Source organism: Pan paniscus, chromosome 1, assembly GCF_029289425.2.
Source record: "Pan paniscus chromosome 1, NHGRI_mPanPan1-v2.0_pri, whole genome shotgun sequence".
NCBI classification, from domain to species: Eukaryota; Metazoa; Chordata; class Mammalia; order Primates; family Hominidae; genus Pan; species Pan paniscus.
Window position 1 is genome coordinate 194,026,897 of NC_073249.2, and position 27,867 is coordinate 194,054,763.

General features: G+C 50.2%; 2 protein-coding genes across 5 annotated transcripts in view; one reads left to right on the forward strand and one right to left on the reverse strand.

Annotated features, from left to right (window-relative positions):
• Positions 1-17,718, forward strand: part of YARS1 (tyrosyl-tRNA synthetase 1) — a 39,790-nt gene extending 22,072 nt beyond the window's left edge. Inside the window, exons 6-13 of the mRNA XM_003812532.7 lie at positions 1,677-1,769; positions 5,871-6,006; positions 6,499-6,584; positions 10,412-10,547; positions 11,809-11,906; positions 12,676-12,869; positions 13,436-13,577; positions 16,869-17,718. Of these exons, the coding sequence (XP_003812580.4) occupies positions 1,677-1,769; positions 5,871-6,006; positions 6,499-6,584; positions 10,412-10,547; positions 11,809-11,906; positions 12,676-12,869; positions 13,436-13,577; positions 16,869-16,979 (996 nt within the window). The 3' untranslated portion in view covers positions 16,980-17,718. The remainder of the gene's footprint in view (positions 1-1,676; positions 1,770-5,870; positions 6,007-6,498; positions 6,585-10,411; positions 10,548-11,808; positions 11,907-12,675; positions 12,870-13,435; positions 13,578-16,868) is intronic.
• Positions 17,719-17,990: 272 nt separating this feature from the next.
• NHSL3 (NHS like 3) overlaps positions 17,991-27,867 on the reverse strand; it is a 32,918-nt gene continuing 23,041 nt past the window's right edge. For 3 of the 4 annotated variants that reach the window (XM_034960393.4, XM_008965508.4, XM_063593094.1), the window contains exons 2-7: positions 24,962-25,132; positions 24,802-24,857; positions 24,190-24,313; positions 23,176-23,289; positions 20,521-23,082; positions 17,991-20,096 (exon numbers count right to left, since the gene is read on the reverse strand). In XM_034960393.4, coding sequence (XP_034816284.3) covers positions 20,074-20,096; positions 20,521-23,082; positions 23,176-23,289; positions 24,190-24,313; positions 24,802-24,857; positions 24,962-25,132 — 3,050 coding nt within the window. In that variant the 3' untranslated portion in view covers positions 17,991-20,073. Of the gene's footprint in view, positions 20,097-20,520; positions 23,083-23,175; positions 23,290-24,189; positions 24,314-24,801; positions 24,858-24,961; positions 25,133-27,092; positions 27,295-27,867 lie in introns of those variants that run through there. The other variant, XM_003812964.6, reaches the window with a different exon arrangement.

Genomic DNA, 27,867 nt, shown 5'->3' on the forward strand with positions numbered 1-27,867 from the left:
CCTGGCAAAACTCATCTTTTTTTTTTTTTTTTTTTGAGACAGAGTCTTGCTCTGTCACCAGGGTGGAGTGCAGTGGCGTGATCTTGGCTCACTGCAACCTCCGCCTCCCGGGTTCAAGCCATTCTCCTGCCTCAGCCTTCCAAGTAGCTGGGATTACAGGCGCCCACAACCATGTCCAGCTAATTTTTGTATTTTTAGTAGAGATGGGGTTTCACCATGTTGGCCAGGTTGGTCTCCATCTCCTGACCTCGTAACCCACCTGCCTCGGCCTCCCAAAGTGCTGGGATTACAGGCATGAGCCACCATGCCCGGCTTATTTTCTTTAACCTACCAATCACAGTTATTTTGGCATCATGGTCTGTTTATTGCAATATCTGGATTGTTTCTGAATCTGCTTCTATTGGCTATTTTCTCTTGACTGTCAGCCACTTTTCTCTGCTTCCCATTTCTAGTATTTTTTTGTATGTGTGTATCAAAGGGATTATAGATGCATTGTAGACCCTCCGGATTGTGTTTGTAGGATGCTATGTTTTCTGTAGATTGCTAAATTACTGACTTATCACCTGGGTTCTGTCAGGGGTTGGTTTTAGGCTTTGTTAGAACATCTACTTCAGCTTAGCCTTTACTCCTGTGGTGTGGTCCTTGTTCCTAGAGCATGGCCTTTCTAGAGACTCAAACCGAAATATCACGGTGTTCACAAAGCCTTCTCTACTTTGATTGGAGCTAAACTTCCATCTCTGTCTCCCCAATACTGTGCAGCCTCCAAAATCTCTGCCCAGGTCTCCAGCCTCCCAGAGCCTGTTCTCTGCCAGACTTCCTGGTATCTCACTATGTGCATACACAGCTATGAGTCAGCCAAGAAATCAATGGGGAATTTTGATATAGGCTGAGGAACCCATCCCAACCCCTAGCCTCCTCCAGCCTTGAACTCCAATAGCTGTTTCCTCTGCTTAGTCTTTCGCTGTCTGCTTGGTCTCTTTTTCTCAGCACCTGGTTTGCAAAGAAATACCCTCAGTGAGAAAGCCCAAGGCAAGTGTGGTCACCTTACTTCCCTTTGCTCAAGATTTGCTGCCCTGTTGGGTTTTTTTGTTTTGTTTTTTGTTTGTTTTGTTTTTGTTTTTGTTTTTTGAGATGGAGTCTCGCTCTTGTCGCCCAGGCTGGAGTGCAATGGCACGATCTTGGCTCACTGCAACCTCCACCTCCCGGGTTCAAGCGATACTACTGCCTCAGCCTCCTGAGTAGCTGGGATTACAGGTGCCTGCCACCACGCTTGGCTAATTTTCGTATTCTTAGTAGAGATGGGGTTTCACCATGTTAGCCAGGCTCATCTTGAACTGCTAACCTTAGGTGATCCGCCCACCTCAGCCTCCCAAAGTGCTGGGATTACAGGCGTGAGCCACCATGCCCGGCTTGCCCTGTTGTTTTATGTGTTTCCAGCTTTTATTGTTGTTTATGGTGACATAAGTCCAATAGCCTCACAATGTAATACTGATAGAAAAGCAGTAGGGAAAAAAACTTCGCTTGAATTACAGTCACTGTCAAAGCTACATATTCAGTATAAAAAGATTGGAAGCAATATAACAACTACTCAGTTGCTGGCCAAGTTAGATGAGATCAGGGCACTGAGGAGGAACTTAGACTAATATCTGCTTTTGTGTGTTTCTCTCATCTCTCAGTACCTCCCTGCACTTGGCTATTCAAAACGGGTCCATCTGATGAATCCTATGGTTCCAGGATTAACAGGCAGCAAAATGAGCTCTTCAGAAGAGGTAAGTTGCCAGCTGAGACTTGAATTTAGAAATCTTCAGCCTCAATGGAGAGATTGAGGACTGAAAAGAACAGTGACCTGGCTAACTAGAATTCTCCAATATTTGAGTTAGAAGGGGCCTTACACCATTCAGTTAGTTTAGTGGTTCTTGAGTATCAAAGGATCCAGAGCAGTCCTGATGACATCTAATCATAACTTAATGGTTTTTACTGCTGATAAAAAAATAAAAGCAAAAGTAATGTCTTTGTTCATACAACTGTGATGAAATTCAGCCTTATTAATGAGAGCACTATGGTTGCATTTCACTAATTAGCATTTTTATTCCTAGGGTAATACTTGATATCACTCATATTATGATATCTTTTAATATTTAAGAGCCCCTCTTGAGCTCGTGTACTTGAGGGAAAGTTCACTTTGGTTCTGTTCATTAGAGCGTGGAAATCCAAAGATGTGAAAAGTTGAGTTCTGGGTTCCCAAACATGGCTTACCTTCAGAATCATCTAGGGAATTAAAAAAAAAAAAAGTGTTGATTAGACCTTGTCCATAGAGATTCTGATAAAGTAGTTCTGGGAGGAACTTAGGAATCTGTATTTCCTTCCTTCCTTCCTTCCTTCCCTTTCTCTCTCCCTTTTTTTTTTTTTTTTTTTTTGAGATGGAGTCTCACTCTGTCACCCAGGCTGCAGTGCAGTGGTGCGATCTCGGCTCACTGCAAGCTCCGCCTCCCAGGTTCACGCCATTCTCCTGCCTCAGCCTCCCAGAGTAGCTGGGACTACAGGTGCCCGCCACCATGCCTGGCTAATTTTATTTTGTATTTTTTTAGTAGAGATGGGGTTTCACTGTATTAGCCAGGATGGTCTCGATCTCCTGACCTCGTGATCCACCCACCTCAGCCTCCCAAGGTGCTGGGATTATAGGCGTGAGCCACTGCACCCAGCCAAAAAGTTTTTAAAAATACAAATTTAAAAAAAAAGGCCTGCGTGGTAGCTCATGCCTGTAATCCCAGCACCTTGGGAGGCCATGGCAGATGGATACTTGAGGTCAGGAGTTCGAGACCAGCCTGTCCAACATGGTGAAACCCCATCTCTACTAAAAGTACAAAAATTAGCCAGGCGTGGTGGCAGGCGCCTGTAATCCCAGCTACTAGGGAGGCTGAGGCAGGAGAATTGCTTGAACCCAGGATGCAGAGGTTGCAGTGAGCCGAGATCACACCGTTGCACTCCAGCCTGGGCAACAAGAGCGAGACTCTCTCAAAAAAAAAAGGGCCAGGCACAGTGGCTCACACCTGTAATCCCAGCACTTTGGGAGGCCAAGGCGGGTGGATCACCTGAGGTCAGGAGTTCCAGACCAGCCTGGCTAACATGGTGAAACCCCTTCTCTGCTAAATATATAAAATTCAGCTGGGTGTGGTGGCATGCACCTGTAATCCCAGCTACTCGGGAGGCTGAGGCAGGAGAATTGCTTGAACCCAGGAGACAGAGGTTGCACTGAGTCAAGATTGCATCACTGCACTTCAGCCTGGGCCACAGAGTGAGACTCCATCTTAAAAAAAAAAAAAAAAAAAAAAAATGCCTGGCCCAATCCCAAGAGATTTTGATTCATTAGGTTTGGGTGGAACCCAGTAAAAGGTGATTCATATACTGTCACATGTGAGCTAGAATTTGGTAACCACTGAACTCAAATGACCATGTACTCACTCTTTCCAAATAAGAAACAAAGCCTATTACCTAAAAAGGAAAAATGGCTGTAGATAATATATAATACTTAGTGTGGCTGATTGCTGTGAACAAGTATCCTCACACATTGTCGACAGCAATGTTGATTAGGATACCTTTCAAAAAACAATTTTGAACCTAGCAATTTTGGGCATCTTAAGGAAATGATTCTAGAGAAGGGAAAAGACTGCAAAGATGTCCAATGTAGCATTATATATAATTTGTAAAAATTAGGATAGAATCTAACAATTTGGAGTTTGCTAAATTATGTTTTCACTAATAATTGGGAATATAATACGGCATAAAAACTATAAATAGGCCACACATTGTGGTTCACACCTGTAATCCTAGCACTTTGGGAAGCCAAGGTGGGCAGATAGGTTGAGTCCAGGAGTTCAAGACCAGCCTTGGCAACATGATAAAATCCCATCTCTATAAAAAATTTTAAAAATTAGCTAGGCATGGTGGCATGCACCAACAGTTCCAGCTACATGGGAGGCTGAGGTAGGAGGACTACTTGAGCCTGGGAGGCAAAGGTCGCAGTGGGCCATGATTGTGCCACCACACTCCAGCCGGGGCAACAGAGCAAGCAAGATCCTATCAATCCCAACACTTTGGGAAGCTGAGGCAGGAGGATTGCTAGAGGCCAGGAGTTTGAGATTGTCCTGGGCAACACAGTGAGACCCCATTTTAACAAATAATTAGCCAGGTATGCCAGGTGCGGTGGCTCACGCCTGTAATCCCAGCACTTTGGGAGGCCAAGGCGGGTGAATCACCTAAGGTCGGGAGTTCGACACCAGCCTGACCAACATGGAGAAACCCCGTCTCTACTAAAAATACAAAATTAGCTGGGTTTGGTGATACATGCCTGTAATCCCAGCTACTTGGGAGGCTGAGGCAGGAGGAACCACTTGAACCCAGGAGGCGGAGGTTGAGGTGAGTCGAGATCATGCCATTGTACTCCAGCCTGGGCAACAAAAGCAAAACTGTCTCAAAAAAAAAAAAAATAAAATAAATAAATAAATAAATAAATAAATAAATAAAAATTAGCCAGGCATGGTTTTGTACACCTGTAGTCCTAGCTCCTCATGAGGCTGAGGTCAGAAGATCACTTAATGGCAGGAGTTCGAGGTTACAGTGAACTATATAATTGCACCACTGTACTCCATCCTGAGCAACAGAGCGAGACCGTCTGAAAAGAAAAAAAATTGTAAGTAAGGACCAGGTAGCCACTCAGAAATACTTAAAAGATAGACATTTATTCTCCAACTACAAATTCATAACAATTTTGTGTGCTATAAACAAAGCCTGAGAAGAACATAAAAAATAAAATAGTTTAATTTGTTAGATGGCAGGATTGTGAGTGGTTTTTCACTGTCGCCCAGACTGGAGTGTAGTGGCATGATCATGCCTCACTGCACTTTCAACCTCAGGCTCAAGTGATCCTCCTGCCTCAGCCTCCTGAGTAGCTGGGACCACAGGCGCATACTACCACACCCAGCTAATTTTTTATTTTCAGTAGAGATGAGGTTTTACTATGTTGCCCACACTGGTCTTGAACTCCTGGGCTCAAGCGACTCTCCAGCCTCCCAAAGTGATAAGACTACAGGTGTGAGCCACTGTGCCCAGCCAAACGTTAAAATATTTTTATTGCCTGGGCGCGGTGGCTCACACCTGTAATCCCAGCACTTTGAGAGGCCAAGGCGGGGCGGATCACGAGGTCAAGAGATCGAGACCATCCTGGCTACCACGGTGAAACCCTGTCTCTACTAAAAATACAAAAACAAAATTAGCTGGGCGTGGTGACGGGCACCTGTAATCCCAGCTATTCGGGAGGCTGAGGTGGGAGAATGGCATGAACCCGGGAGGCGGAGCTTCCAGTGAGCTCAGATGGCGCCACTGCACTCCAGCCTGGGCGACAGAGTGAGACTCCGTCTCAAAAAAAAAAAAAAAAATCTTTATTTATTTATTTTTACCACATCCACAGGAAAATATCTGCAAGTACCTAATGTTAAAATCTTTGTAAAAAGAATTTTTTTAGCGAGGCACAGTGGCTCGCACCTTTAATCCCAGCACTTTGGGAGGCCAAGGCAGGAGAATTGCTTGAGCCCAGAAGTTTGAGACCAGCCTGGGCCACATGATGAAACCCTGTCTCTACAAAAAATAGAATTAGCTGGGCATGGTGACACATTCCTGTAGTCCCAGCTTTCCAGGAGGCTGAGATGGGAGAATCTCTTGAGCCCAGGAGGTTGAGGCTGCAGTGAGCCATGATTGTGCCACTGCACTCCAGCCTGGGTGACAGAGAAGAAAAAACAAAATTCAACTTACATTAGTTGAGCATATTCTCATTTTCAACCACAAGAGGTCCTCTTCCGTTCCATGACTTCTAGGAGTCCAAGATTGATCTCCTTGATCGGAAGGAGGATGTGAAGAAAAAACTGAAGAAGGCCTTCTGTGAGCCAGGAAATGTGGAGAACAATGGGGTTCTGTCCTTCATCAAGCATGTCCTTTTTCCCCTTAAGTCCGGTAACACTCTCTGTTTTCTTCCTAGAGGCCAGGCTAGAATAGAAAAATTCGTGCTGTTTTCATACTTGTGATTTGTCACAGACTCTTCCTTCAGGGACTGGCTGCCCTGATTCTCTGCTCTGATTTCTTATATATTAAAGTATGAATGATGTTGGGATGTAATTTAATTGTCCATATATTCGTTACCAGGCTAGGTTCTGAGGGAATATTGGGGTGGGCAGAGGTGTTAGAAGTAAGGGTGGGGGCAGACATGTTGAACTAGAGGAATACAACAAAATAGATATAAGCCACAAGCCTTCCCCTGAAGCAGCTGAGATGCTAGCTGGGTATACAATAGTGCCACTCATCCAATTTAAGAATAATACCATACAATAAAGTTCAGAATATATGGCAAAAACTACAAATAGTCATGCATGTGGGCTAGGAATAGTCATGCATGTGGGCTAGGAATGCTGTCAATGAGTTTGTTGACATGGATCCTTTTCCTTATAGAGTTTGTGATCCTACGAGATGAGAAATGGGGTGGAAACAAAACCTACACAGCTTATGTGGACCTGGAAAAGGACTTTGCTGCTGAGGTAACATGAAAGGAAAAGGAATCCTTCCATGAAGATCTGTATTTTGTTATTTTTTGCTGACCGTTAGAACTTGTTTAGAACAACTTGTTCTGTGTAAAAGTGAGCTGCCTGCTATTTTTGCTCTACTTTTGGTAATCTCACTAGTGTCCATTTTCCTTCAAAATTGCAGTTTTGGTTAAAGTTTCTTGTCAGTTAGCTTTTCTGACTTAGGAATTTTGTTAATGCAGATGGATTTCTATCCCTCGGGGCCCTTTCCTTACCTGGCAGGGACTCTGTCTCGCCTCTTCTCAGGAAACATTTCTTATCAGTAAATGTCTGTAATCTTATACACACGAGTGGTCCCTTTAGGATGTACAAAAGCAGTACTCATTCAGTAGAAACCATACTTCTTCAAGTACCCATACAACCATTCTGTTTTTCACTTTCTGTATTCAATAAATTACATGAGATACTAAAAAAAAAAAAAAAGAAAAGAATGGGCTGGGTGCAGCAGCTCACACCTGTAATCCCAGCACTTTGGGAGGCCGAGGTGAGTGGATCACCTGAGGTCAGGAGTTCGAGACCAGCCTGACCAACACGGAGAAACCCCATCTCTACTAAAAATACAAAAAAGTAGCCAGGCATGGTGGCACGCACCTGTAATCCCAGCTACTCGGGAGGCTGAGGCAGGGGATTCGCTTGAACCTGGGAGTCGGAGGTTGCAGTGAACCGAGATCACGCCGTTGCACTCCAGCCTGGGCAACAAGAGTGAAACTCCGTCTCAAAAAGAAAAAAAGAAAGGAAAAGAAAAGAAAAAGAAAGATAATCCCCACTCAACTCTGCCAGACCTCTCCATCTTGGCCCACTAGGTTTGTAGTTATATGCTACAGGGCTCTGTGTTTTTGTGGGTTTTTTTTTTTTTTTTTTGAGACAGAGTCTCACTCTGTCACCTAGGCTGGAGTGCAGTGGCACGATCTCGGCTCACCGCAACCTCCGCCTCCCAGGTTCAAGCGATTCTTCTGCCTCAGCCTCCTAAGTAGCCGGGATTACAGGTGCCCACCACCACACCCAGCTAATTTTCATATTTTTTAGTAGAGACGGGGTTTCACCATGTTGGCCAGGCTGGTCTTGAACTCCTGACCTCAGGTGATCCGCCTGCCTCGGCCTCCCAGAGTGCTGGGATTACAGGCGTGAGCCCCTGTGCCCGGCCAGGGCTCTGTTTATGCTCTCCAGGGCTGCATATTTTGTTAATGGCTTTGATGAGGATTCAGGTGGTTCCCAGATTCGATGGGCAAATGGTACAAAGCTAATATACTGGTGCTTTAATCACTCTCCAAGTGACTTAGCAGGCTGGAATAAAGGACCTAACTCAGCAAAGATGAAGTATTTCAGGAACAGATGCAAAATCAGGGTTCAAAAACAAGAGATAATTATAAAAGGACAGAATAGAGGCTCCTATTCATTTCAACAGACACCTTAACAAAAGACTTACTAGGTGCCCATGTGTTAGGCACTATGCTAGGGACTGGTATTACACAGAGGGTTCAGTCCTCCTAATGCTCAGTCCAGTAGGCGAGGCAGACTTGTAAACATTTCATTGGCTGCATTTTACATATATATGTATATGTGTTTTTTAACATGTGTATGTGTGTATATATGTGAATATAATATATGTGTGAAAATATATATGTGAATATATATAATGAAAAGAATATATATATACCAGAAATAATATAGGAGGAAATGATTAACTGACTCTCTGGAAAAGCTTGTGGAGGAGACACTATCCAAGCACTATTTTGCTTGAGGAATAGGAGTTCACAAGGAAATCTATGAGGGAATAAATTGTACAAAGACATGGTAGGATGAAACAGCATGATGTATGAGGAATTCCAGGTGGTTTGGTCTGACTAGAGTCTAAAAGGTGAGGAGGGGGATTATGGGAGAGATAGGCAGGGCCAGGTCACAAAGGGAAGACGTGATAATACCATATATAGGGAATAAAATGGGAGGTTTTGTGATTGACTCTGAATTCAGGCCCAACCAATTTAATGGGGCTGTTAGAAATGTTAATATACACCAGGTGCGGTGGCTCACACCTGTAATCCCAGTACTTTGGGAGGCCAAGGCAGGAGAATTGCTTGAGCTCAGGAGTTGAAGACTAGCCTAGGCAACATAGTGAGACTCTGTCTCTACAAAAAAAATTAAAAATCAAAATACTGGCCAGCCATGATGGCACATGCCTGTAGTCGCAGCTACTGGGAAGGCTGAGGTGGGAGGATCGCTTGAGCCCAGGAGATCAAAGCTGCACTGAACCATGATTGCGCCACTGTACTCCAGCTGGGTAACAGAGCGAGACCATGTCTCAAAAAAAAAAAAAAGTCTTTTGTGGGAATTAGGAATAGATGAAATTCCTCAGAAAAAAGGTCTGCAGCCATGTTATCCAACAGTACTTTCTGTGGTGATGGATATGTCCTATCTGTACTGCCTGATACAGAAGCCACATGTGGCTGTTGAGCACTTGCAATGTGGCAGGTGCAGTTGAAGAACTGAATTTCAGTTTACATTTAAATACCCACACAAGGCTAGTAGCCACCATATTGGACAGCAGCAGCCCTAGAGCTTTTATTAAAATTAAATATTCCCAAGGAAATGAAGAAGTAGCATCAGAAACAAAAATGTTCGCTTTGTTGTATTAAAAGTGTTCATTCCTAAGGGATGTCCCCTCAGAATATCTAGAAGATTCTTTCAGACCAGATTTGAGATATAAAAAAGGCAGTCAGCTGGGTGTGGTGGCTCACACCTGTAATCCCAGCACTTTGGGAGGCTGAGGCAGGTGGATCACGAGGTCAGGAGTTCAAGACCAGTCTGGGCAACATGGTGAAACCCCGTCTCTACTAAAATACAAAAAATTAGCTGGGCGTGGCTGCATGCGCCTGTAGTCCCAGCTACTCAGGAGGCTGAGGCAGGAGAATTGCTTGAGCCCGGGAGGCAGAGGTTGCAATGAGCTGAGATTGCGCCACTGCACCCCAGCCTGGGTGACGGAGCAAGACTCCGTCTCAAAGAAAAGGCAGTCACAGGACACAAGGAATAAAATGGAATTACTGAACTATTACCATGTACCAGCAGCGTTCTCATCATTTTCACACCCACATTCAGTGATTTAACCCTCATCCCCATCCTGTGAGATATAGCTATTGTTAGCTTCACTTTATAAGTAACAAAGCCAACACTGGCCCGGCACGTTGGCTCATGCCTGTAATCCTAGCACTTTGGGAGGCAGAGGCAGGCAGATTGCCTGAACCCAGGAGTTCAAGACCAGCCTGGGTAACATAGCAAGACCCTGTCTCTACAAAAAGAAAAGAGAAAAGGCAGCAGCCAAAGCTTAGAGGGGTTATGTGCCTAATTTGGAGTCACACAGCTAGCTGGGAATCTAATCTGGGTCTGTCGAACTCCAAAGCCCTTCCTCTTTCTTCTTACTCAGCTGTCTCCCTCAGGTTATCTTTAGGCCTTGGGTTACCTATGTGAATGTTTCTCTGCTTGTAAATACCACTTGGTCTGTGACCCTACTCTAAGCATAAATGGAGGGACTAGAAGAATTAGACTAACAAATACATTCAGCTCCTAAACACCCTCAAGTTAGTATAGATTTCAGAATCAAAAGACTTGGATTTTGGACACGTTAGTCTTTCTGAATGTATTTTCCCTTCTCCTACCTGCCTCACAAGATTATCACAAGGATCAAATAAGACTGTTGGGAAAAACTCCCTTGATCCTACTTTTTTGGATTCAGGTGTCCTGTGCCCTGTTCTAGACCTTATCTCACTAGGTCTTGTTCGATTCTGCAGGTTGTACATCCTGGAGACCTGAAGAATTCTGTTGAAGTCGCACTGAACAAGTTGCTGGATCCAATCCGGGAAAAGTTTAATACCCCTGCCCTGAAAAAACTGGCCAGCGCTGCCTATCCAGATCCCTCAAAGCAGAGTAAGGCCAGCCGGAGAGGGGCCGACATCATCAGGAGAGAGAGCTTGTCAATGAGCCTTGGAAAAATGCCTGTCTTAAATTGAGGGCACAACAACCCAGGGGGTCTGAAGTGCAGGAATGTCATGTCCTACTGGCTCCTAGAATGGAACTTGAGTCATTTTGATTTGGGTTTGGTTAACAGCAGGAAGTGATCACATCCTTTTGTACCAGCATTGCTGAGAGCTGCTGGTGTAAGATGTATACTTTGGTCCTTCTAGTCTGTTTGTTAAATCTGCCTCTTCATTAAAGATAGTGACCGGGGCCAGACACAGTGGCTCACACCTATAATCTTAACACTTTGGAAGGCTGAGGCAGGCGGATCACTTGAGCCCAAAAGTTAGAGACCAAAACCCAGTCTCTAACCAAAAAAAAAAAAAAAAAAAAAAAATTAGCCAGGCAAAGTAGCACATGACTTTAGTCCCAGCTACTTGGGAGGCTGAGGTGAGAGGATCACCTGAGCATGGGGAAGTTGAGACTGCAGTGAGCCATGATCGCACCACTGCACTCCAGCCTGGGCAACAGAGTGAGACTCTATGTCTCAAAAAAAGAAAAATGATAGAAATTAGATTAGACCTATTATACCCAACCAGTATATAGGGTATCGATAGTCTCTTACACAGCTGTTGGGCAGAGCATGCAGAGCTTAGAGAAGCTTATCTTTAGATTCTCCCAGTTTCCTTCTATGTGCATGGGCCTGGCTCTTAGTTGGCCATCCACTTGTGCATAATGCTAAGATATTGGCATTGATAGCTTTGTGCGACCCTTCCAGAAAAAAACTCAGTAACTCAGTAAAATTTTTTTTTTTTTTTCTAAAAGAGACAGAGTCTGGCTCTGTTGCCCAGCCTGGTCTTGAAGTTCTGGGCTTAAGCAGTCCTCCCGCCTCAGCCTCCCAAAGTGCTAGAATTACAGGTGTGAGCCACCACACCTGGCCAAGACTCAGTAAATTCTATGTGGAATGCATGAATGGAAATACCTAAAGGAGGCAAAGCTACTACTGCTCCCTCCCCGCTAGTCTAATAATTGAGGGAGAGAACAGATGAAAATCAGGTATGTCATGTCTGAAAGGTTGCCAACCCAGTATTAAAGAAGTTACAACTCAGTGTTTAGACTCTGGGGATTCTACACTAAATCTTACCTAATCTCAGTGTCTTAACGTGGTGGGATCAGTAGCTGACCTGCCACAGGGAAGAATTCTGCCTCATGGGGTTCTTCTCATTCCCAGAGCCAATGGCCAAAGGCCCTGCCAAGAATTCAGAACCAGAGGAGGTCATCCCATCCCGGCTGGATATCCGTGTGGGGAAAATCATCACTGTGGAGAAGGTACTCATTTTTCACCACATCTCAGAGAGGCAGATTGGGGTCAGGTTTGTCTGTTTCCATCCGGAGGAAACGTGGCCTGGAGATGGGAAGTAACATCCTGAGGTCATATTGCAAGTCAGAGTGCAGGTGTCTAATTCCAGGCCACAGGCTTTCTGTTGCGATTGTTGCCTGTGGACATTATGCAACCAAACACAGCCAGGAGCTCAGCATGGGGGACGGATGTTAGTCAGAGGGAACTTGTTTATCTGTTAAATCTGGTCTGATAGACTCACCTGATCCCTGTCAGCTTGCCTAGACTAGCTACAGGCCTTATCTTGGATGGGCCATTTTGCCCCCTTCAGAAAGTGGTGGAGGGAAGACTTCCTTTTTCCCAGAGACAGAAGGTTATGCACCCAGTGGCCTGGGACCATTGTTCTGGGCTTTTTTTCCCTTCGACATGGATTTGCTTCTCACTGTGTACCCCAACCACCAAAACCACCCTGAGATCAATGCTGGTGCTCCTGCATCAGATGGCTTAGAGATCCTTCCACCTCTTAACACAAGCATCTAGGTCCACTTTACTCAAATCTGGCCTCAGTTGAGAGCAGAGTATACCATCAGAGCCCATTCTCCTGTCTGCTGTCTGGGACGTGGAAAGAAAGTTAGCTCTAGGGGGTCTTTCCAGGGGCCTCTGTAAGGAGTGGATGCTCCTTTCTGGAATCCAAGAGTTCACCAGGCTGCTTCTCTAATGGACGATGATCCTCTTCCTCCTGACGTCTCTCCCTGGCAGCACCCAGATGCAGACAGCCTGTATGTAGAGAAGATTGACGTGGGGGAAGCTGAACCACGGACTGTGGTGAGCGGCCTGGTACAGTTCGTGCCCAAGGAGGAACTGCAGGACAGGCTGGTAGTGGTGCTGTGCAACCTGAAACCCCAGAAGATGAGAGGAGTCGAGTCCCAAGGCATGCTTCTGTGTGCTTCTATGTGAGTGAGGACTTGGAGTGGGGCACAGGACCTGGGGAGGCCAGGAAGAGTAGGGAATCAGCCCATATGATGTCCTTCCACACACCAGGTGGAAGCTCTGAGAACACGTGCCTCTTCCTTGCTGATGCCAAAAGTTGATGCATGAAGGACTTATTGTACAAGTACTGTGAATGAAGCATTTTACCTACAGTTAATTTTTGTTAAAATAGAAATGGAGGGCTCAAACCAGTACATGCCCAAGTCTTACTACTAGTAAGGAGTGGAGCAGGGATTCAAATCCCAGTTTTGATGTCTATAAAGTCCTCGCTATGTTATTTTATACTTCCTCCCCTAGAAACACAGATTTTGGTATCTCTCTTGACACACAATTTTGGTATAGCCTGGGTTAATGTAACCCTGGTGATATGCAGGGATGTAGCAAGATAAGAGGACCTCCTGGGGCTCTGGTACTGAGGATGCCCTAAATCCCATCAGGGCCCCTGTGTAAAGGCCCGGATTGCTTTGGCCTCCAAAGTCACTGGAACCCATCCATAGCCTCACTCTTCCCTTGTCCTGTGTCTTCCCAGAGAAGGGATAAACCGCCAGGTTGAACCTCTGGACCCTCCAGCAGGCTCTGCTCCTGGTGAGCACGTGTTTGTGAAGGGCTATGAAAAGGGCCAACCAGATGAGGAGCTCAAGCCCAAGAAGAAAGTCTTCGAGAAGTTGCAGGTAAAAAGCTGTAATTGTTCCCTTTCTTGGCTGGGCTGCCTGGACTGTGTCCCCAGACTGTCCTGTTACTGAAGCCATAGCTGCCCCTCTCTGTTGGGACTTCCTGCATTTGAGCCCCTCTCTCCCTCCTTCTTTCCAGACCTTTTTGAATTCAAGGTGCCTAAGGAGCATGGGGGTCTTAGGACCTTGCATTACATCTCCGACAGATCGTTTGAGGCCCTGTGTCAGGGACTTCAGACATTTCTTCATTTGATCTTCAGTCTGTGATAGGAGATTATCCCCATTTTACCTGGCAAGATACCTGATAAGGCCACATAGGGTCACCAGAAATGATGAGGGCAGGGCCAGGCATGGTGTCCCATGCCTGTAATCACAGCACTTTGGGAGGCCGAGGCAGGCAGATCACCTGAGGTCAGAAGTTCAAGACCAGCCTGGCCAACATGGTGAAACCCTGTCTCTACTAAAAATACAAAAAATTAGCCAGGCGTGGTGGTGGGCGCCTGTAATCCCAGCTACTCCGGAGGCTGAGGCAGGAGAATCACTTGAACCCGGGAGGCAGAGGTTGCAATGAGCCAAGATCATGCCATTGCACTCCAGCCTGGGCAACAAGAGTGAAACTCCATCTCAAAAAAAAAAAAAAAAGAAAAGAAATGATGAGGCCAGGATTGGCCGGGCTTGGTGGCTCACGCCTGTAATCCCAGCACTTTGGGAGGCCAAGACGGGAGGATCATGAGGTCAGGAGATCGAGAGCATCCTGGCTAACACAGTAAAACCCCATCTCTACTAAAAATAGAAAAAAATCAGCTGGGCGTGGTGGCGGACGCCTGTAGTCCCAGCTACTCAGGAGGCTGAGACGAGAATGGCATGAACCTGGGAGGCGGAGCTTGCAGTGAGCCGAGATCGCGCCACTGCACTCCAGCCTAGGCGACAGAGTGAGACTCTGTCTCAAAAAAAAAAATGAAAGAAGAAAGAAATGATGAGGCCAGGATCAAAACCTTCCCAGGGTTCCTCCTGCCCATCTTGAGTTTAGAGCACTCATTGTCTCCTTGCCTTCTGGACAATGAAAATCTGGCCTGCCCCAGTGATCCCTGAATTCATTCACTCATTCATTTAACAAATACCGAGTCCATAATATAGCTGTCAGGCAGTATTCTGGGTGCTTGGGCTACCTCAATGAATAAAGCAGCAGGAGTTGACTCTCCTCATGGAACTAACACTCATGGGTGACTCTTTCTAGTTAATACCGTGTTTCTTCAGTGAGATAGATGAGTGCTTCTGGAGGACACTGAGAGTCATTTCTACTCTCCATCCTCTTGCATGAGGCCATTTGCTTTGCCCACTCCCTCCTTTCCTGGTTTTCTAGGCTGACTTTGTGAATCCCTTTTTTTCTGGCTATAAAATAAATTTTCATAGTAGAAAACATCTAAAATATAGGAGAAAAACAAACAAAAAAACCACAATATCCTAGTCCTGCCACCTAGAGATATTAAAGAATGTTATTAGTGATTATTTCCTTCTGGTCTTTTGCTATGCTTGGAGTGATAATATGTTTACCGTTTAAGTCATACTAAATGCTGTTGATTAATTAGAAACAGGGTCTCACTCTGTCACCCAAGCTGGATTCCAGTGGTGCCATCATAGCTCCCTGTAACCTCAAGCCTGTAAACCTCCTGGACTCAAGTGATTCTCCCGCCTCAGCCTTGCAAAGCACTGGAATTATAGGCATGAGCTACTGTACCTGGCCATGATTTTTATTTTATTTATTTATTTATTTTTCCAAGATGGAGTCTTGCTCTGTCGCCCAAGCTGGAGTGCAGTGGCACAATCTCAGCTCACTGCAACCTCCGCCTCCCAGGTTCAAGCAATTCTCCTGCCTCAGCCTCCTGAGTAGCTGGGATTACAGGTGCCTGCGACCACATCCAGCTGATTTTTGTATTTTTAGTAGAGATGGGGTTTCACCATGTTGGCCAGGCTGGTCTCAAGCTCCTAACCTCATGATCCACCCACCTGGGCCTCCCAAAGTGCTGGGATTACAGGCATGAGCCACTGTGCCAAGCCTCCTGGCCATGATTTCTCTCACGCCTGTAATCCCAGCACTTTGGGAGGCCAAGGCAGGCAGATCACCTGAGGGCGGGAGTTCGAGACCAGCCTGACCAACATGGAGAAACCCCATCTCTACTAAAAATACAAAATTAGCCAGGCACAGTGGCATATGCCTGTAATCCCAGCTACTTAAGACGCTTAGGCAGGAGAATCGCTTGAACCTGGGAGGTGGAGGTTGCAGTGAGCCAAGATCACGCTATTGCACTCCAGCCTGGGCAATAAGAGCAAAACTCCATCCCCCAAAAAAAAAAATTGAGGGGTTGCACTGTATAGTATTCTACCATAATTATCAAAATCTAACTAAACTCTTTTTTTTTGGAGACGGAGTCTCACTCTGTCATCCAGGCTGGAGTGTGGTGGCGTGATCTCAGCCCGCCGCAACCTCCTCCTCTCAGGTTCAAGTGATTCTCCTGCCTCAGCCTTCTGAGTAGCTGGGACTACAGGCGCCCCGCCACCACACCCAGCTAATTTTTTGTAATTTTAGTAGAGACAGGGTTTCACTGTGTTAGCCAGGATGGTCTCGATCTCCTGACCTCGTGATCTGCCCGCCTCGGCCTCCTGAAATGCTGGGATTACAGGTGTGAGCCACCACGCCCGGCTATCTAACTAAACTCTTATTAGACATTGAGGTTATTTGGTTTTTCACTGTTAGAATGATGTGACAGATGTGACAGATGTCTGGGTGCATAAGCCTTTGCACTTAGGTTTATTTTCTTAAACTAACTCCCTAAAATGAACTTACTTGAGTCAAAAGATGAATGTGAAAGCTTTTGACAAACATTTCTTAGAAAAGCTGAGCCAGCTTACCCTACTGGTATGTAAGAGAGTTTTCAGGCTGGGCGCAGTGGCTCACGCCTGTAATCCCAACACTTTGGGAGGCCGAGGCAGGCGGATCACTTGAGGTCAGGAGTTCAAGACCAGCCTGACCAACATGGAGAAACCCCGTGTCTACTAAAAGTACAAAATTAGTCGGGCGTGGTGGTGCATGCCTGTAGTCCCAGCTACTCGGAAGGCTCAGGCAGGAGAATCGCTTGAACCTGGGAGGCAGAGGTTGCGGTGAGCCAAGATCACGCCATTGCACTCCAGCCTGGGCAACAAGAGCAAAACTCTGCCCCCCCCCAAAAAAAGGGGGGGGTTTCTTGCAGTCCCACCACCATCATTAAAATCTCTTTTATCTATCTTGTCCAGGCTGACTTCAAAATTTCTGAGGAGTGCATCGCACAGTGGAAGCAAACCAACTTCATGACCAAGCTGGGCTCCATTTCCTGTAAATCGCTGAAAGGGGGGAACATTAGCTAGCCAGCCCAGCATCTTCCCCCCTTCTTCCACCACTGAGTCATCTGCTGTCTCTTCAGTCTGCTCCATCCATCACCCATTTACCCATCTCTCAGGACACAGAAGCAGCGGGTTTGGACTCTTTATTCAGTGCAGAACTCGGCAAGGGGCAGCTTATCCTCCCCAGAACCCAGGATCATCCTGTCTGGCTGCAGTGAGAGACCAACCCCTAACAAGGGCTGGGCCACAGCAGGGAGTCCAGCCCTACCTTCTTCCCTTGGCAGCTGGAGAAATCTGGTTTCAATATAACTCATTTAAAAATTTATGCCACAGTCCTTATAATTGGAAAAATACTGGTGCCCAGGTTTTCTTGGAGTTATCCAAGCAGCTGCGCCTCTAGCTGGGATCTGGTACCTGGACTAGGCTAATTACAGCTTCTCCCCAACAGGAAACTGTGGGATTTGAAAAGGAAAGGGAAGGGAAAACAGAGAACCTAGTGGTCTACCAAGTGGTTGGCAACTTTCCCAATGTCTGCTTACTCTGAGGCTTGGCACTGGGGGCCAGGGCCTGCCCCAGGGCTCCTGGAATTTCCCTTGATCCAGCTAGGCTGGGACACTCCCTAAACCAGCTGCGTGTTGTTAGCATCAGGCAGAATGAATGGCAGAGAGTGATTCTGTCTTCATAGAGGGTGGGGTACTTCTCCATAAGGCATCTCAGTCAAATCCCCATCACTGTCATAAATTCAAATAAAATGTCTGAACAAGGGTGTCTGGATGTGAGCTGGACCATCTCAGGAGAGAACACAAGTGTGAGGCAGCTGCTGGCCCCTCACCTAGTCTGGGGTTCCTTTACCCTGTAATGGGGGGTGGGGGGGTAGAAGATGGGCAAGACACCTTAACAGTCCCTTTGGCAGTACTAGGCAGAAGAGGCCCATACTTGGGTCCAATGTGTGCAGCAGGCAAAACATTTTCCCTTCTAAATGTGGGCCCAGACCACTGCCCTGTCCCCCCCACATTAAGAAGCAGTAGCCACAGCCAAGTTTCAATCATTTAATTAACACCTTTAAATGAAACACAGTTTTCTTCATGTGTCTCACTCAGGCTTCAGGGCAGAGGGAATGGATTTTTAGACATATCAAAGACTCAAAAATTTAAAGAAATATATATATGTATATATATACTTCTAACATTTTATGGAAATTAAAAATCAGAGGCTTTTGGTCTCTCCATTTACTCTAGGTCAAGCTCATTTACCCCAGAGGACAAAGAAGGGTTGCCTCTTCTAGACCCTCCCTTCTCCTTTGTCCTCTGTCCCACCCAGCAGGGAAACAAGCTCAGAAGATCCTAACGGGACAGAGTTCCAGTAACGTTGGAGGAGGGAGAGGGAAAGAGAAGTCAGGTTCTCTCCCACCTCCAGCCATTCCCAGGTTGCTGCCAGGGCCTGGTTTCATGCAGCTTTGACCCAGTCCTGGATCCTAGGGGGTGGGGTAGATCAGGAGCTCTGAGCAGAACAGTGCTCACTGATTATCCTCTTTCCCCAACTCAGTGGGCAGGTGCAGCATACACCCAGCAGCACTCTCCACTGCCCACAGGCAAGGGAAGAATATTGATTGATTAGCTACGAGGAGAAGACAGTAGTGACTAGTGGAAAACAGCCTGGAGAGGGCCAGAGGAATCTGGCTGTCACCACATCCCCTCTGTTCCCAGCCTTGGTGAGGGGGCGGGGAGGTCATGTCAACCTCTCTCCTTGGTGGTGAAGCTAAAAGCAAGGTTCCTTGCCAGACTCAAGCCCAAGTCACTGTTAAGGAAAGAGGATCAAGAAAGAAGCGGTGGCCCTGGGGGGCAGCCATGCTGCTGTGGACCCACGGGGGCCAATGGGGAAGCCAGCTTGCCTAGACAGGTGGCACAGGCTGAAAATAGAAAGGTTAACATTCCCGGAGAGTACAGTAAGAGAGGCTGATACCTAGGGGACCACCACCCAGCCTGCCCTAGAAGCACTGGGTGCCCCTCACTGACTAGGGAAGACTTGAGTAAAATGCACCTGTGGCTTCCCATCCTTGTCACTCAGCGTTAGCCGCCCCCAGTGGAACCACCTGTGCTGAAAGGCAGCTGCAGAAAGGACATGCACCGAAACGAGGAGAGAGAAAGGTCAGAGAATGAAGTGTGGAGGGCCAGGCCTGGGCCCACTGCTCAAGGAAGCTCCCCACCTCCAGATGCTCCCTTCCATCCACCTCCTCAGTGCTTGCTCAGCCCAAAGGCTCCTGCCTCTGAAGTGCTGGGGGCCCACCCACTCCAGTGTGGTCAAGGAGGCAAGGGGCAGGTGCTTGACACTGCCAAGTGCCCCGAGATGACTCTACTGCTCACCCATTTCTTTGGGCTCTGGCAGTCTCCTACTTGTCCCCAGCATGGAGCACCTGGCAGAACTGGAAGGCAGGAGGGTGGTTGGTGAGTTGAGGCACAGGAAGGCCAATCCCGTCTGCACCTTTTGTGCTTTGGAATTCCACAGCCCCACACCTGCCCCCAGCCTAGAGAAGCCTGTGGGAACACAATGACTTGGCCACCTTCAGGAACCAAGAGGAGTAAACTGGATTGGGCAGGAGGGCACAGACTGGTCCCAAGCTATGGGCTGACTGCCGGGGATGGATTCTGCTGCCATGTAAACAGGCCCTTGGAATGCAACTTCCTGGGCCCTGGAGGATGGCCATGCAGCCACTTTTCAAAAGTGCTTTGATTCTGGACTATAGTATGTGCATGGTTTGGACATGAAAAAAAATGAAACTCTGGTGAGGTGTCCTGCTCCCAACTCTGCGGCCTCAGGGCCAGCAGGGGGCGCAGCCACCCTCTCCCGCCAACTACCCCCTTCAAGATGAGGCTAAGGCCAAGACTGAAGTGGCAACTGCGGGAGGTGAACCCATTCGGGAAAAGGCATGAGCGCGGGATGACTCGGAGGACAGGAGCAACACCAGGCTTGCATAAGTATCAAAGGCCGTGGAGGTTAAGGCTGCAGGCGCCCTCTCTATTAGGTTGTGTCTGCTGTATCCTCTCGTCCTTGGAGCTGCTCGGGTCCCTGAGATTGTGTTTCTGGGATGGGTCAGCAGTGCCAGTGAGGTGCCTGGTGGTCAGGCCAGCTCTTTCTGTGAGTCTGGGGGAGAAAAATAAGACACTTAGCAAGGGGCCTCCTGGCTTGATTCTGGCACTAGGAGCCCAACAAAGCATACCCTCACCCAACCTTCTTACCCCTTTGACTTACTGACCATGCCCACAGCACTGGGCTGGACACCCTACACATGTTCAGACACTACAATGTAGGTGTCACTGCCCCACACTTTACAATGTAGCTAGGAAGGGTAGGGAAAGAGGCAAAGCTGGAATTCAAACACAGTAGGCCTGACACTCACACACCATTCTCCTCCTCTGGGCCCCAGCAAGGGTGACAGCTTGCCCTTCCCAGGTATTCTCAGACCAGAAAAGTTAAAGATCCAAGAACAAATCCCCCATGGCGGGACTTCAGATTCCTACTTCCCATCATCAGCAATGGGACCTCACCCTAGCACTGCCCACTGTACCTGAGCCCGGGAGGCCCATCTTCTCCTCTGGGCCCACCAGCTGCAGGACACCTCCATTCTCTGCCAGCTCCCTCTTAGTCCTGTCCTGGGTGTGAGGGAGCCCATTGGTGGGAGGAGCAGTAAGGGGCTCAGCTCGAGGGTAACTGGGGGAGGCGGGTGGGGGGACTCCCACAGACGGCTTGCGGGCCACAGGTGGGGGAGCCTTAGGTGACTTCTTTGGGGCCTGGGGTGGCCGCTGCTCTGAGATGCTCCGGAGTTCTGCCACCAGATTCCGCTGGAGGTCAGCCTGGGTCTCAGGGGACACGGGCCGCTCCAGCTGCAGCTTCCTAGTGCCCTTGGAGAAGATGAAACTGGCCGTTGAGGCAGGGGACTGGGGAGGCCGTGGCTCTGCCTCAGGCGGTCCGTTGGGCTGGGCACTTGAGAGGCCTTCACTGGCGGCCAGGCTGCAGGCCTTGAGTCGGACGGCAGCATGGAGCCCTGAGGAGGGGGCAGGCACTGGGCTGGCCCGCCCTGACAGGGCCCTTCGCAGTGGTTTCTGGGGGGCCGATGGCCCCAGTGCTGGGGTGGGAGCCCCTCCTGGAGCACCCACGGAGCGCAGCCGCACCATCTGCAGGAGCGAGGGCGTGACCAGGGGCGCACCTACGTCCTCCCTGGGAGGCCCACCGCCCTTGCTACAGCCCACCGGTTCCTTCTGAGGGAGCTTGGCCACATGCCCTGGGGCGGAACTAGCATGAGCTGGGGCTGGCGGAGCTGGAGGAGGGTCTGGGCTACCCGGGGGCTGAATCTGCAAAGCAGTAGCTGAGGAGGACGAAGCAGCCGGGGAGCTGACAAGCTCTGGGGAGCCTGAAGGGCCTGCAGGCTCAGGACTGGCCACAGAGAAAAAAGCCTCCTCTGGTGGGGGGAAGTCAGCCATGGACAGGTCCTGCTCCTCAGGGGCAGGGGGCGGAGGAGGGGGCCAGTTGGGATCTTGGAGGGGCTCCTCAGCAGTCTCTGAGGCAGATGGTGCCTCCACAACCACCTCTGGCTTCTTAGTGGGTGGTGGGGGTGGATGATAAGATGGGGGTGGGGAAGGTGGGGGTGACTGGTCTTTGGAGATGACAGGAGACTCCTGCAGTGGAGTCAAGGTTGTCTGGGGAGTGGGAGGGGACTGAGGACTGGCGTCAGTGGTAGAAACAGGCCCAGGAACCACAGCAGGGGCGGCTAGAGCAGGGGCAGCTGGGTTAGGGCTCCTGGGCTTGGAGGGAGGTGGGGAGAAGGGGGCAGGCACCTTGGGGTGAGGAGGTATGACAAACCTGTCACCCAGGGGGGTCAATATCTGTGGCCCACAGCGGTCTGAGGGGGCTGGGTCAGAGGAGGAGGAACATAAAGACGTGAGGGAAGAGGAGACGGAGGCCCCAGGGGAGCGAAGGGACGTGACACGCTCTGGTTTAGGGGGCTGGGCCTTGCCTGGGGAAGCAGGGGGACCTGCCAGGCCCTTGGGAGGGAGGGTGGGAGTACCACTTTGGCTCGAGTATCCACTGGATGGCGAAAGTGTCCGTTCTGGGGACCGTGGGGGGCGCCGGGAACCACCCGGAGACAAGCCAGGTACCCAGCTGTTGGCTGGGTTGGGTGGACAGGGTGCTGCCCCCGCCCCTTCTGAGCCACCAGTGGTGGGTGGCCGAGGCAGCTGGGGCTGCTGCTTACGCTCAGGCTTAGGGGGCAACCCTAACGGCCCATCAGGCACTGCTAAGCCCCGCTGATGGAGGGAGTGGGTCCGGCGGGGAGGGGGTGGAGGCCGCTTCAGCTTACGCAGGGACACACTCCGGCCAGACAACTGCCCACTGCTCCGAATGCTGAGTGTGTCTGAGGCCTCAGCAGTGCTGCCCCCACTGGGAGAGCCCCTCCCACTGCCTCCCTGGGGACGGGGTACCATGCTATTGCTAGCCGTAGAGCTCTCCGGCTGGCCCTCAGAGCCACCCTTAGAGGAGAGGGTGGAACCGTCAGACACAATGGTGTCGGAGGATTGAGAGTGGCTCCAGGTGTCACTGGAGGAGGATGGGTGGCGGCTGCGGGGCTGTGGGCTGGAGACGGAGGAGAAGCGCCCCAGCGAGCGGACGGAGGCTGGGCTGGCCGAGTGCAGGCTGCAGCGGCTTAGTGTGCGCAGGCTGCAGCGGCCTAGGGCCACCACGTCCACTGTAGGCGGCAGCACAGCATGTGGAATCAACTTCGACAGGTAGGTGGCCTGGGGGGAGATGGACATGGCCGGGCTCAGGGGCTCTGCAGGCCCTGCCCCTCCTGTCAGTCCAGGCACTGCTAGGGACATGGGCCGGGTCAATGGTGGGGCCCGGGTGCCCGTGGAACGGCCAACAAAGGTGTCATCCCGGTAGACACGGTCAATGTGGCGCTGCAGCATGGCCTCTGTCTCAGCGCCAGCCTCCGCCTCCGCCTCCAGCGCCTGCAGGGACACCCGGGCCCCCATCCCTGAGGTGCCTCGGGGGCGGCCGTCCACTGTGGGGATGCGTACAGCATCCCGTGCACCAGGAGCCCGAGGCGTGCCTGGTGCCTCACGCTCATTCCGCAGGCCTGGAAGGGACAGGGAGGAGGTGGGGTCAGCAGAGAGGGGATGACCAAGGCTCCCCACCCACCCCACCACTGCCCTCCTAACCCAGGCCTCACCAAGCTCCTTCTGCACATGCTGCGGGAGTCCCAGCACAGTGCTCCGCCGCTCCCGCCGACGCCGCCCTGACTTTCCAGATTTGGGAAATGAGTCATGGGGTCGGAAGGTGGAGCCTGGGGGCCAGTCGTGGGAGAAAAACTGTTAGAGCAAAGGACTCCGGGCACATTCTGCAGGGCACTACTTTTGTAATAAGAGCTCTGCGAGAAATGGTTTCCACAGTCAAGTAGGTATGGACAAGGCTAGGTTAAACAAAGCTAGAGGCTTCTTTCTGTAAGACTTCTGGAAGGCTACTAAGTCAATGATGGTAATTTCCCTTTAGTGATAGCTTATTATTTAGTAAACATATTATTACGTGTTAGTCGTCATGCTAAACATTTGGCATTCATTCCAATAGGGTACTTATCCTCATTTTTATAGAACATCAAACAGAAGTTCAGAGAGGTTAAGGGTTTTCCCAAGGTCACACAGCTGGCACGTAGTTAGTTACACCAGGCCTCCAACAGTTAAGATTTTCTAACTCTTTTTTTGTTTTTTTTTTTGAGATGGAGTCTCACACTGTCGACCAGGCTGGAGTGCAGTGGTGCAATCTCGGCTCACTGCAAGCTCCACCTCCCGGGTTCACGCCATTCTCCTGCCTCAGCCTCCCAAGTAGCTGGGACTACAGGCACCTGCCATCAGGCAAGGCTAATTTTTTGTATTTTTAGTAGAGACAGGGTTTCACCATGTTAGCCAGGATGGTCTCGATCTCCTGACCTCGTGACCCGCCCACCTCGACCTCCCAAAGTGCTGGGATTACAGGCGTGAGCCACCGCACCCGGCCGCCAAGATTTTCTAACTCTTAACTGCTTTATAGTTAGTGTGTATCACGAATGTGCAAGAGGACACAGGGAACTGTGTTTCCCGAATTCATTGAATTAGAGAGCCTGGTGAAACACTGGATAAGGAGGAAAAGAAGCTACAGATGCTGGGACCCAATGGCGCCCACTGTCCCTCTCCCCTGCCCATGAATCCACCTTTGCGCTGGATCATCTCCGAGCGGATGGAGAGCGCGTCCTCTGCTGTGGAGCTCTCAGCCACGTAGGATGTGGTCTGACTGCAGAAGGAGATGTTGTCTTCATCCGGCCCCGTCCGGGAGGACTATCAGGGTAGAAGGAGATCTGGGTGGGGCTGTCTCCTCAAGGCTCCCCATTGGAACTTTTTTTGAGACAAATCCAGCTCAGGCTGGAGTGCAGTAGCGAAATCTTGGCTCACCGCAACCTCCGCCTCCCAAGTTCAAGCGATTATCCTGCCTCAGCCTCTCAAGCAGCTGGGATTATAGGTACCCTCCCACCACTTTGGCCAGGCTGGTCTCGAAATCCTGACCTCAAGTGATCCGCCCACCTCAGCGTCCCAAAGTGCTGGGGTTACAAGTGTAAGCCACCTCGCCCAGCCTCCCACTCGAACTTTTGAGTCACAGATCCCCTCCAGCATCACCTAGCACTGAGCAACCCTGGACTAGCCCTCAGGGGTCATTTAGTGTAGCCCTTTGTGATAAAGAAACTGAGACCCAGAAATGTTCCAAGACATCCTTGCCAGGGGTCAAGCAGGTAGAGAAGAGTCAGGACTGAGCTGGAAGCAGGGCTCACCTGGATACTCTGGGTGTCTCCATGGTCCCAGCCGCCCTTGTTCAGTTTCTGTTTCTCTGGAAGACACCAGAAGGGTCTGTTGGGTTAGGCCCCTGACCTTGAGAGCTGACAGTGCAGCACTGGAGGGAGGAGAGGGGAGGGGAGTGGAGAGGAAGCTTACCTTGGTGTTGTAGGGAGCGGAGCCCCTCCTGGGCCTGAGTGTGCAGCTCTTCCAGGTGGGGGGGTCGCCCACTGGGAAAGAAGACGTTGTCCTGGTGCTCATTCACTGCAGACCCTGGCCCCTGGCCAGGCCCTACACTTAGACGTTTGTCATTCTCAGCCTTGGCAGAGCCTAGTAGGAGGGAGGAGGAAGGGAAATGAGGCAAAGGCATCTGGGCCCTGCAGGGACACAGGTCCCACGGCAAGGGCACTCATGGTCCCCAGACTGCACACGGCCATTGCATATACAAGCAATGCCCCCTTCCCCAGTCTGGACACATAACCCACAGTTCTGGAGTAAACACTCAACACACACAGCCCCCATATACACAAACTACACCCAAGTGTACATAAATCTGAGTACCCACACCGCACAAAGGGCCCCATATAAGGCACCACACACAGGGCACACAGGTACACAGGTCTACTGTGTACGTACACAGCACCCACAGATGTCATTCATGTATATAAACAAAGGGCATCCGAGTATAAACACACATAGGTACACACACCAAGCACACCCAGCCCGCACGTAAACACACAACACCCACAGTCCCTGCTCTGTATATACACAAACAGTAACCAAGTATACACACGACTATGTACTCACACGTCACTCAGAGCCCCACAAAAGACATCCCGAGTATACACATAGCCCATAGTAAATACATTGCTCTTGCCTCCATACCCAAAACCCCACTTCACAGGAAAATAAACCACTCTTTTCATGCCACCACTTGACCCAGGTCCAGGAAGAAGATACCACGGGAAATCAGGAAGGAGAGACAGCTGGCATGAGTTACAACCATATTCCCAGAAAATCCTAGGGGGGATGCAGACTAAGGAGATAGCCTCCTGGGTCCCCTACTCACCCATGTGGCTGCCCCTTAGTGGAAGGATGGGCAGGGGAGGGGAGAAGAAAGACCCAGGCCCCTCCACCCGCCCAAGGGAGCTCCAGTCTCTCTTGGGGAAATAGTCCCAGGTATCCCCCTCTCCTGGAGGCCCTGGCCCTGGCCCTGGCCCCTGTTGCAGAGGAGCCAGGGATCCATTACAAAGGATCCTGTTACAAGCCCCGCCTGTGGAGGGGCTGGCCATCTAATCCTGGGGATGGTGGGCTGTGTCAGCACTTTGCAGCCCCAGCCCCCCCTTTAAATGAAACCCACAACATAAGCAAAAGCGCTGGAAGGGTCATGTGACCTTGGTAACACCTTATAAAGGGACGGGAACAAAACAAGCCCTTTAAAGGGCCATGCTCCAGGAGCAGGGTCTTCAGTTCAGAAACCTGCCTTTCCTCCTCCCTCAGCCCATTCGTCAACAGCCAGAGCTCCTGCCCTAGGGAGTCTGCAGGAATCCCACAGGTCAGAGCTAGGAGGCCCCCAACAGATCCAACCAGACCAGTGCACGAGATCCCCAGATTTTACAAGTGGGAAAATGGTTCAAAGGGGCAAGGCCTTGCCTAAGGTCACCCAGCAGTAGGAGTCAGACTGACCCTGGACTCAACTCCAGGTTCCCAGAGGGGACTCCCGGATCACACTCAGACTAGGGGCCCCCAATCCTCAAAAGTCCAATAAACTCTTGTCCCTATGTCTTAATCCAGGTCTGAAAGCCCAATTCCTAGGAGAAGGAAGGAGGAACAGGCCCCTCCCTCCAAAACTTCTCCATTCCCAGGCCTCTAAACAGGATTTCACTGAGCAGGCTTCCCAACTTCCAGTGGTACTACTCTCCTCTCTTCTGGGCCGCCCACGTCCCATCCTCCCCGGCACACTAGGAAAGGCTAGTACATCTTGACTGGGAGGCTGTACCCAGTAAAGTGTGGGTACCCCGGCAGGGAGGCAAGTCTCACGGGAGGGCTGCAGGCTTCAAGGTCAGAGACACCTGGATCCATCCTCCCAAGCCACAAGCAGGGCCCAGACAAAGGCAGCAACAAAGCAGCTGGACAAAAGCACAGCCGGATGGGAGATTCTGGCCTCATTATCAGCCCCCAGCCCCCACCCCATTACTTTTGCCCAGCCTTGATTCCTCATTCTACATAAGGGTCTGGCAAAGGGAGGCATCGAGCATCCCTCCCCTCCCCCCAAGCCACACCCACTCACCCTTCTTCTTAAACAGCCCTAGGAGCGCCGGGAGGCGGCGGCCAACGAACACCACCATGACTGCGGGCGCCACTCGAGACGTTCCCTATCCCACCCTGCCTCTCCAGAGCAGAGCGCGGGGCGTACCTTCACTGTAACCCAGCACTATGGGGATGCGAGCCCTCCCGCCCCGCCGCAGAGCACCGGCTCCAGACAGAGGAGGGGGAGGGGCTGCTCTCCATGTCCTCCTCCCACCTTCGCCACTGATCCCGCCCATCTGCCGACCCCGCCCCTTAAATGGGGTGCAGGGGCACAGAAAGGAAACTGAGGCCAGGAGTCCGTGGGTGCTCTGCTCCAGTAGAGTATGATTAGGAGGACCGAAGATACTCAATCCAGTAGCAGATCACTCACCCTGCCCCCAAGTCCAGAGTTAAGGCAGGGGTCCCAGCTGCCAGATGGTAGGTGGAGGGGCCACCAGACTAGACTTGGCAGGGTGCCCACCTGCAAGCCTCCTGGCTGCCTAGCGTAATTCCCTGGGGAAAGAGCTCAGAGCCTGCAGCAGCCAGGCAGGAGCCCAGAGCTGCTAGTGGGATGGCAAGGCTGTGGGCAGAGGCCCCCAGAGGGGCAGGGGCCAGTCCCAGGACACAGTCCTGGGAAGCCAGGGAGATGCCCAGAGCAGAACCACAGTGGCTGGCAGTACAGCCCCTCATACATAGGTTCAGCCCCACACTTTCCAAAGGACTTTCTTCCTACTTTGGCAATGTGACATCAGAAGCCCAGAGAAACACAGTGAACT